At 36.8% G+C, this 10,283-nt stretch overlaps 1 protein-coding gene across 1 annotated transcript; it reads left to right on the top strand.

Moving 5' to 3' along the window:
- The first annotated feature begins 3,612 nt into the window (after positions 1-3,612).
- HOXA11 (homeobox A11) lies at positions 3,613-7,338 on the top strand. Its single transcript, XM_030202443.1, has 2 exons — positions 3,613-4,316; positions 5,626-7,338. The coding sequence occupies exons 1-2, from the start codon at positions 3,662-3,664 to the stop codon at positions 5,856-5,858; spliced, it is 888 nt and encodes a 295-aa protein (XP_030058303.1). The 5' UTR covers positions 3,613-3,661; the 3' UTR covers positions 5,859-7,338.
- The last annotated feature ends 2,945 nt before the right edge of the window (positions 7,339-10,283 follow it).

Below are 10,283 nucleotides of genomic sequence, written 5' to 3'. Positions count from 1 at the left end.
AGTAACAGCCCAACTGTTTTCAACTGTTTTGCTAATGCAAGAATGAGGCATGCAATTAAAAAAAACAAAAAGGACTCTAACAGAAGGGTATAATTTATAATCAGATTTTGAAGCTGCATAAGCAATCATTGCATTTTGTTAAATAAACCAGCTTAGGATTTCATGATCTTTCTCAGTTTCCGTGATGGCAATGTGCAAAATTATAGCCTAGCCGCAAAAATGCTAGGCATTTTAAACGCTTTTAAATGTAATCCGATAGACGTCTGTTTTCGCATTTATTTTAGTATTTATCCATCCAAATGTGGGAAATAATTTGAATACTATTAATTAAACATATTTCTGTTTAGACGCATTCAGTTCACTAGAAAAATGAAGCTTTAAATGTTGTACCCCAGAGATCTAAAAATCTCGGGAATATCTTTTAACGTCACACCTTAACAGTTTATCCCATATAGACAAATTTAACGTTTGAAGTTTATTGGCTTTACATTCTCGTTCTAAAACGCACACATGTCCCCTTTAAAGAGTCATATTTTAATGTTTCTCTACAAGGTCAACACTTTTCCAATATGTGTCTCCACTAGTATCTGGGAATGGCCCACATTGTCTTCAAAACCTGAAAAGATAACATTCAGAAATTCTGACATTTTTCAATTCGGTTACTTGCAGTTATTTTGCTGAAGGTTACCTATTTCTTTAGGAAATCTCCAATCAGAATGTCCCAGCTGAACAAAATATAAACTAACATTTTATGCAATATAATCTGTAAATCAATATATTCAGTAAATCAGTGCCCACACATTCAAAGAAAATAAAAGTCGAATTGTCTGCATTATTTTACCTCACTGCACAAAGAGGAACTGATTATCAGCTTATTTTGTGCAAAACAGGAAGAGCAGTTCCATACATTAAACAACATCTAGCAAATGTACCTTTCATATCCTTTCCTTGCTTTTTTCCCCTGAGATAACGCTTTTGATTCTACAGTACAAAAAAACATGACGCACCGAAACAGCAAACAATAGCATGGTTTTGCCCTGTATTAGCCCAGTACTTTAAAAATATCTGCATCCTCAGCAATCTTTCAGCTGAAATATACTTTTTCAGTCCACACACAAACCTTTCAGAACTGCACCCCAATTCTATCGCATTGCTTGGAATTTATTTAATTAAGAATGAACGTCAAAGATCCATGTAGGTGACTTCTCCGATTAATAGTTGGTGAGCTCTGTCATGTTTGTACTAACACAGGCTGAAGTTGACTGCCAAAAGTGCTATAAAACCACAGGGCAGTCTAGCACTGTTTTTGGTTCTTCTAGACGCGCCGCTTTCAATTATAGCTTTAAAAGCCCTAATGCAAGTGCAAGAATTTGCATTTAAACACAGGAGGGACAAGTCTGTGCAAGGGGAGCGCCTCGGTTATCTCATTGTCAAACACGTTTTAAATACTCCTTTTCTTTTTTTTTTTTTTTTTTTTTTTTTTGCATACGTGCAACACGCACCGATTTCAAATAATAAGATGGTAGCAAGGAAAATCTACTCATAAAATGTAGAAGGGAGCTAGCTTTTGCAAGACTTGCTGGAAAATAATGAAGAGCGCATATGGAATAGAGGCCAGCAGAGCTGACCAAGAGAAAGGAAAACCTATGTGCAGCTAAATGTTTTGCAATCCTCACATGCAGTCTTCCCATAGTAAATAGATGACTCAAATTCCTCTGTTCCCAAATAATATCTGAGACTGTCCGCTGGAAATAATACAAACGTTGTCTCTATATAGGGTATAGAATTCCTCTGGAAATGGTGAACCAATGATTTCTATACAGATCCTCATACAGACAACTGTTTTAGTTGATGTATTCAGGCCCCAAATTACATAGGTTTGAAGGTTGTTGTTGTTGGGTTTTTATTCCCAGTTGCAATTCTACTTAAGAACATAATTCCAGAAATTGTAAACCTTTCCCCAATGCAAAAGTAAGCGTGTTTTGGATTAGTCCACCAAAGAATTAATCTAAATCTTTACTGCTATTTCAATCTCATTTGGCCAAACAATCTCGATTACTGTAAAGGTGTATGAAGGCATTTCTTCTGCTCATCTTTCCTCCTTTTAGTTTTCAGCCAAGGCAATTCAAGTTCACATCCACGGACATTTTAACATACAATGATACCCTATGGGTATTTCCTAGTACAAAAAGCAACTTATACAATAAACCTTTTGTAACAAATCCAACTAAAGCAATAATGATTCATTTTCCAAGAGACTGAATACCAAGGCAACATTTTTTTTTCCAACATGCTTAGATTACCTGGATAGATTCTGTTTTCCTTGGCACTGCTACTTTGTAAAAGTGTATTTTTATTGGCAAATAAATAGTTCTACCTTCCTTGCCCTTCATAATCCGATTACTGTGCCATTCTGTAAATACACACAAAAATAGTAATTTACAACATATTTCGAGACAACTTTTCAGTAACTTCACCCTTAGGGACTGTTTTCATCTTGGAGGAGCCATCGGTTAGCTGCTAGAGGTTAAGTAGGTCAACTAATTGTAGCTAGAATTTGGCAATTAAACATGGACAATCTGTAAAAAAACAAAAACAAAAGCTCTGGAGAATCTAATATCCATTGGTTTTCAAATATTTCATGCTAGTGTTTCTAAGTATGCAGAGCAGAGAACACTCTTTGTTCAGAGGTCTCAATGAAGGAGGCTCTCAGTTAGAATCAAGGTGTTTAAAAATATGTTAGTATATTCCATTAAATTAAAGGCATTTTCTTTGTTCCCACGAAACACTGGTTTAGTTTGTTCTAATTATTAGCATTAATAATTACTAGCATTAGTAACATTCAATACAATTTGGAACTGAAATAAATAAATAAAATACTGCAAAATACCCAAGGAGATCTGACAATGAAAGCATAGTAATATTTGAGGTTACTTTATTAACAAAAAAGGGGGAGAGGGTAAACTACTGACAACATTAAAAGTGGACACGATTATTTAATCTGTTTATCAGACAAGTAGACAGGACCTTGACTTTCATCTGCTGTTGAGTTAAAACTTAACAAACAGGTATCTGCAGTTTTAAGAAAGGTGAATAATTATTATGAAAGTCTGCAATACTCATTTGCAAATATATGTTTTTGCCTTGGCAGGTAGTTACCCTCCTCTTATGCAAAATTCTAGCACCAGCCCATCGCTAACAGAAACACGCTTGGTTTATAAATATTTATTACGCCAAAGCTACAGTTTAAATATAAGTTTACCACTGTTTTCCTAATAAAATATTCTCTCACCTATACATTGTGGGAATTCAGTTCCTTTGTGGTTCACAGTCATTGTGTGCCATTGGCCAGACTAAAAACTAGAAGAATGTAATGCGCCTTTTTCTCCTCTAAGGGTATGAAGCAAACATGAGTTGATTTGAGATTACATACTTTTAGGGGCACTATGAAGTGACGATCTGTTGCTTCTCTTGAGATGCCTACAATGAAAACGGCCCTTACGTACAGCTTGTCAACTTCAACATCTGATCACATGACCAGCACCTCCCTGCTAAGGATGGGGATAGATTTCCACGTCAGCCTACGTCTCCAAATTTCTACTTCACAGAGCTGCCTCAAAGAGGCAGCTGCAGCAGAGAAACATGTTAAGCTGTTCAGCTAATGCGGACAACGCGAGGTAGCCTAATGATGGATTTTGATGAGCGCGTCCCTTGTTCCTCTAGTATGTATTTGCCAAGTTGTACTTACTACGTCTCGGGTCCTGATTTCTCCAGCCTCCCTTCTTTTTTGCCCCAGACCCCGTCTTCTCGCCCTATGACATACTCCTACGCCTCTAACCTACCCCAGGTTCAACCTGTGCGAGAGGTCACCTTCAGGGAGTATGCCATTGATACGTCGAGTAAATGGCACCCCAGGAACAATCTCCCCCATTGTTATCCAGGAGAAGAGATCATGCACAGGGACTGTCTGCCTGCGTCCAACACCTCTACTATGGGAGAGATGTTCGGCAAAAGCCCCTCAAATGTCTACCACCCCAGTGCCAACGTTGCCTCCAATTTTTATAGCACAGTGGGCAGAAACGGGGTGCTGCCGCAGGCGTTCGATCAGTTCTTCGAGACGGCTTATGGCACCACGGAAAATCAACCCTCGGACTATTCAGTAGATAAAAACTGCGAGAAAGTGCCTGCAGCCGATGCAACTTCAAGTTCGGAGCCCTGCAAGGAGCCGGAGAAGGAGGAGAGAAGAACAGAGAGCAACAGCAGCAGCAGCCCGGAGTCATCTTCCGGCAACAATGAGGAAAGAGCCAGCACCTCCAGTACGTATAAAAACAGCGCCTTACTTATGAAAGAGAGTTTGCAATCTAGCGCACTGCTGTTAAAATTTTATATGCTGTTTAATAAGCATATAAGGTTTATGGAGGACCTTTTAGATTTCCCCCAACAAAACTTTGTTATAAAAGGAAGGATCACGTGTTTAGTGCTGAAATTGGCCGTGAAATACCTCCGGCCAATGGAAGCTTTAACACAATCTTTCCCCTTCCTTTAAAAACCCTTGGGTTTTAAAAAAATATATAACCAACCGTTTGTGACTGCAAATTAATCAAAAAGTCTTCGGGAACTTGAAAAGGTACATACTCCAATATTTTTACCTCCACAAGCCAATTGTTGCACCAGAAGTTCAGTTATAGTGTTTCTTCAAAGATAATTCTTTCATACTGTAGGAGAATGAAAACTAGAAAAGAATTTAATCTACTAAACCATATGGCGATAGAATCCATTTTGTAACAAAGAGGCTTATTTTAATTAGTTTTTTCTTTTAACCATAATAATGGGATAGCTGCCGCACTCCATTCTATTCAACAGCAAACTACAATTACGGATGGTTTTCAGTACAGCAAAAATAAAAACTGAATTCTTCACTTCTTGTTGTAGTTCAACAAGGTGCTCTGCAGAACTCAAACAATTATTTGGCAATTAATGGTATTAGGAGTTAAAGTACTCCAGAGTGGCATGAGCCCAAGATTTTCCAAACATGTCTTCCTCTGATGGAGATATCTCAAACCTTTACCCCATACTCCTGTCACGTTAAATAACTGATATTTTTTTTTTTACTATAATAATCATTAAAATGAATGTGGAAAATACTGCACATGCTTACAGAATTTATTTATTCAGGATAATGACACATCTAGTGGAAATATATGAGAAAATTGTACTCGATTTTAAATACGACTTTGGTTCCGCGAGCAGGGATGTGTGATCTGAACGGATTGCTTTTTTTTTTTTTTTTTTCCTCCCTTTATTTCCTTATTTATTTATTTTGCGTACAGTTTTGTGTCACAAGAAGATGCAAACCACCTCTAAAAGGCTGATCTGAATTTATTGTGTCAGATTTTAGCATGTAAACATTAGCTTGCTTGCCCACTTTCTATTTGATGCCAATAGGAACATCAGTTACCGTTCCCAGGGTTACCCATATTGTTAAAAGTATATTTCCACAGTCCATCTGAAAACTAGGAGTGGCCTTAGCGCTACTGTTAATATGAATGTCTCATAGGCAGTGTTGTTCAAGGTGCCACCATTTTGTTCTCACATTGCTTCTACATCTTTCTTTGCCCTCCACAGGTGGACAACGCACCCGTAAAAAGAGATGCCCCTATACCAAATATCAGATTAGAGAACTAGAAAGAGAATTTTTCTTCAGTGTCTATATTAACAAAGAGAAGCGCCTACAACTTTCCAGAATGCTTAATTTAACCGATCGCCAAGTGAAAATATGGTTTCAAAACAGAAGAATGAAAGAGAAAAAAATCAACAGGGACCGACTGCAGTATTACTCTACTAATCCACTGCTTTAAGATGTTGCATTGCTGTAAACGAGATTAACATTTTGACAAAGACAAACTACGGGGTTACATTTAAGAAAGAGGGGTATAACTACTAGGTTTAAGGAAGATGATTTAATATAGCAAATAGCAAGGAAGCAGTGGCCTCTACTCAACATACGTAAGCCAACTGGAATTGATGGCGGTGTCATACATGTGAGAGCTACAAGTAAAACAACCTCCTACTATGTCCATGCATAGCTCCTATGTCTTGGTTTCGGGGTAGTCTGCCTTCGCGTTGTCTTGATAAAATAAGTAGACCAAACCGCGCAATGCACTATTAGTTGTCTTCCCTGTTCGCTTCAGTGGTGGGAAGAAGAGATCCCACTTTTTAAGATATGGGTAATCTTGAAAAGCTATGTGCTATTTATCTGCTGATTTCTGGAGGAATTGCTCCAAGCTCCGTCCATCAGGACTACATAAAATAATAAATACACACCGTCTCCCTGTGCTTTCTCAGTCAACAAGAAAAGCCAACAGAGATTTTGAAATGTGTGTGTTTGTGCGCGCGCGCCCGCGCGCGCGCGCGCGTGCATGTCTATAAGTGTATACACACATGTGCCCCTGATAAAGAATCAAACTTGATTGCACAAATATTTACACATTTTCACTATCCCAACTATCTCTTTGACAATCATAGCACAATCATCGCTGAAAAACACCGTGTCATACCAGTATTAAATGCTCTGAAGTTTTAACAAATGGAATGGGGAAAAAAATTATTTCTAGCTTTTGACTCACAAGAAATACCTGAGGAGATGGACAGTTAGCAAATACCCCTCAACACGTTATTGGAACTTGGATCTGTGCAATGCAGCAGCATCCAGCCCTTAGGAAGCTAACCTGGTGCTTGCTTCATCAAGTAAAAAGTGATTAATTAATCATGTATGCCGAAGCAAAACAATGTAAATATACCTCTTTTATTTTTGTTGTCCTTAAATGTCATGATCTCTATTTTGTTTTTCAAGCGACCTTGAATATACAAGAAAAAAAAAACGAATAGCTAAGTCTGGAGAAACCAAAGCGACTAAAATGCCATTCAAAACAAAAGCGTACACAATATTGGAAATTCTATATTAATTTACAAACGAGACAGCGTGCAGTACCGATAATGTTATTTGAATGTATATTTCATTAAAATGTAGTGTTTATGAAACTTTGTAAATAAAAAATCCATAACCTATTTTGTTTGCATATATTTTTGCATACATTTTATGAGATGATGAGTTTGATTTTGCTTATACCAGGAAACAGTGTGACATACATTTTCTGAAATATTTCGGTACTAAAAGGCCTGCTTTACAAAAGCCACTCTCCTGTCTAAGCCAAGGTAAAGTGTACTTCGCTAAACCAGGCCCCAAATGGAGGTATTTCTTTACACAGCATCACTGCTTAACTACTAAAAATGTATAATTTGTATATGCAGTTGCCTTTTATTCAAACGTTGCATGTATAAAATGAAATTATGCACCGGCAAATAAAAATACTGGAAATTTAAAAAATCTGTCTTGGTTTTTAAGTGTAACTATTCTAGATTTATTTTAAAACTTGTCATGAAGGGAACAAGAACAATCCACACAATGTAAATTACCATGAAGCAGGGTTCCACAAGTTACATTTACTTTTCATTCCTGACACCCTGGTTTCATTCAGCTTCAACATGTTTTTAGAACTCTGCATGCCTTCGTTTCCAAGATTATAAGGCTTGAAAGAACAGTCGTTTGAAGATTAAAGCTCCCTATCTTCTTTCTTGCTAGGGAGGAATCTGAAAACGTTATTCCGTTCCAGCTTCCTTCCTCCCCCACCCCCATTCTCGCGTCATTTAAAAAAAAAAGTGGAGTTTGAATCTGAGCCAAGTATCTCCATTTTCACGTCCATTTTCCTTTTATCATTGTTAAAGAGCAGCTTGCACGTTTCTTAGAAAGACAGATCTAATGAAAGTGGAGAAGAGTGATACAAGGACAATGCATGACATGAATTATGCAAGTTGAATTGCATTTTATCTGAGGCGTTTTTTTAATATTATAGTCTTATCTAGGTTAAATTTTGTGTGTGGGGGGGGCGGGGTCATTGTTATGTTATTTGGAATAACCAAAACAAATGTTTTTAATACAAGTAGACACTACAGTCACACACACAAGTGCTCACAAGCACCCACAGATAGATAGATTACATTTAAGGAAGAAATTTCTTACAAGACTGTTGTTCTAACATCAGGATGATAATAAAATGTTGTTTTCCTATGGTTTATTGGCTTTGAACTTCTGTGTTGCTTTATATATTTCCTATAACCTTGTGGTGAAAAAACTAGCAGGCTCTGGAATTAATAAGTATTTCACACAAGGCCAGGATCAGCAACTGTGGAGAATAAGCTAAAAAAGTGAGTTTCTAGGTTTTTGTATGTATATATTGATTTCCAAAGATTGCCAGAATAAAATGGTAAATAGCTGGAAAACTAGACAGCAAACCAGACACTCTGAAGAATGGCAATTAGCATTAAATAGGACACTTCCCTTTCTGGTTAAAACTTAACTGGTATTCCTTGCAAATAGTCGAGACAGTTAAACCTGGAGTTTATCTGGGGAGCCTTGGCGTCCTGACCAAGAAAATGCACAACCTTTGCATTGCTAGGGCAATTTAGTCATAAAAAGTGTCCGTGACTTTACTATTTGCCTATTCGGAATACAGGGCTATAAACTAAACAGTGGGTTGCTGCAGTTTCTAAGAAGTGAGAATCAGAGCTCAGTAGAAGTTGTGTGGACTGATTCTGCAGCATTCTTGTATTATCATACCAAGGCATAATTGAAGTCATATTTTTAAGAGATTTGCCACAAGATGGCGTCCTTTAGATCAATGTCAAAGCCGAAGTCTCAGAGAAGGAAGCCAGTGGAAAACTCTTGGCCTTTGTTCCTTTCAGTTCTTAGCAGAGGCACGTTAAATGATTTCACTTGTTATAACAGGATTTACAAAGTTATCTCGAGCAGATTGTTTCAGATCGAGTTTGTTCAGTAATGCTTAGTCCCCCCACCACCACCCCACTCCCCGAACAAGCTGGACTCCCGTCGTACTAAAATATTCAGGTTAGTAATTATATGGAATATGAGTATGCGTTTGGTTTTACTTACTTGCTAACATAGTTTTGTGGATGTCCGTAATTTTGAAAAAAATTATAGGAGCATTGTTATTTTGGGGTAGGAAAAAAGATGGCCTGCTTATTTATGGCACTACATGTTCAAGAACATTTTATTTACATAACTCTATTTATATTCTAAACGAAACTTAAAAAGGTAACGTTCTGCTGCAACGTTTTCCTACTATTTACAGTTTTAAGCGTATTTACTTTTTTATACAAGACTGAAAATTATTAATAAGGGAAGGTATTATACATCAGTAATAATAATTGGCTACGTAGAAATAAATGGTTATCGGTTTCAATTACATTCTTCTGAAAAACATTGCATAAGCACATCTATATGTATATAGACAATTTCAGAAGAACATAATCGAATCCACAAAATGTATGTGCGCGTGTATTTCCAAACACATAGATAAAGGAGATGTATTGTGAGTTGTTCATTCTATAGGCCCATGCATACTTTTTAGCATACTAGTTTATTGGTTTGTTAAAGTTCGATCCTTTTTTCCCCGAAATGCAGCCCACATGCACAAGGAGAACATTTTCTGGGCAATGGAATAATGCAAGTGCTTTCTTTTACTTTAGTTTTAACTAAAATTTCTCACCTTATTAACAAAGCTCTCCGAAATGATATAATTTTCCACAGCTTGATGGAGAGCTCATAATGTTTGTATTCGATCCATGAATAATGAATCTCTCCAATCAGATCGTAGTGACCTTTTTTTTTTTTTTTTGCTTGCATTATCTTATACTTAAATACTGCCTTACTTAAACCGTATGATCTCTGGCATGCAACACCAAACAAGTAGTTTAAAGGTATGAAACGTGTTAATTCATAATAAAATGCTAAAACCTGACCGAAATTCACACATCTAAAGAAATTATACAGTTTGTATTCAAGGCATTAAATATATCTTTATAGCTATATGCCATTCCATCATGAACAAATTGGAAGGCTGAATTTCAATTCAAGAAACAAAATGAGTAGTAATTTGGTCTACTGAACTTAGCTCTTCAATGACCATTGAAGTTCAGGAAAAGTGAGGGAAGAGGGTTATAAACCCAACCCAGTACCACTTTAGATACTGAATTGAAAACATCAAGGAAACCATATAAGAATGAAAGCGTTAAAAAGCGTCCTCTGGTTACAAATTATTTATTGGAAGTTTTAAGTTACAAAGATATACAATTAACGAAAAGTATTCGTTTTTACTAAGCACTCTTTTTGTGCCGCTATTATGCTCTGCAATTTACAAAAGTCT

Source organism: Microcaecilia unicolor, chromosome 1, assembly GCF_901765095.1.
Source record: "Microcaecilia unicolor chromosome 1, aMicUni1.1, whole genome shotgun sequence".
Classification (NCBI taxonomy): Eukaryota; Metazoa; Chordata; class Amphibia; order Gymnophiona; family Siphonopidae; genus Microcaecilia; species Microcaecilia unicolor.
This window is presented reverse-complemented; position numbering and strand designations above follow the sequence as displayed.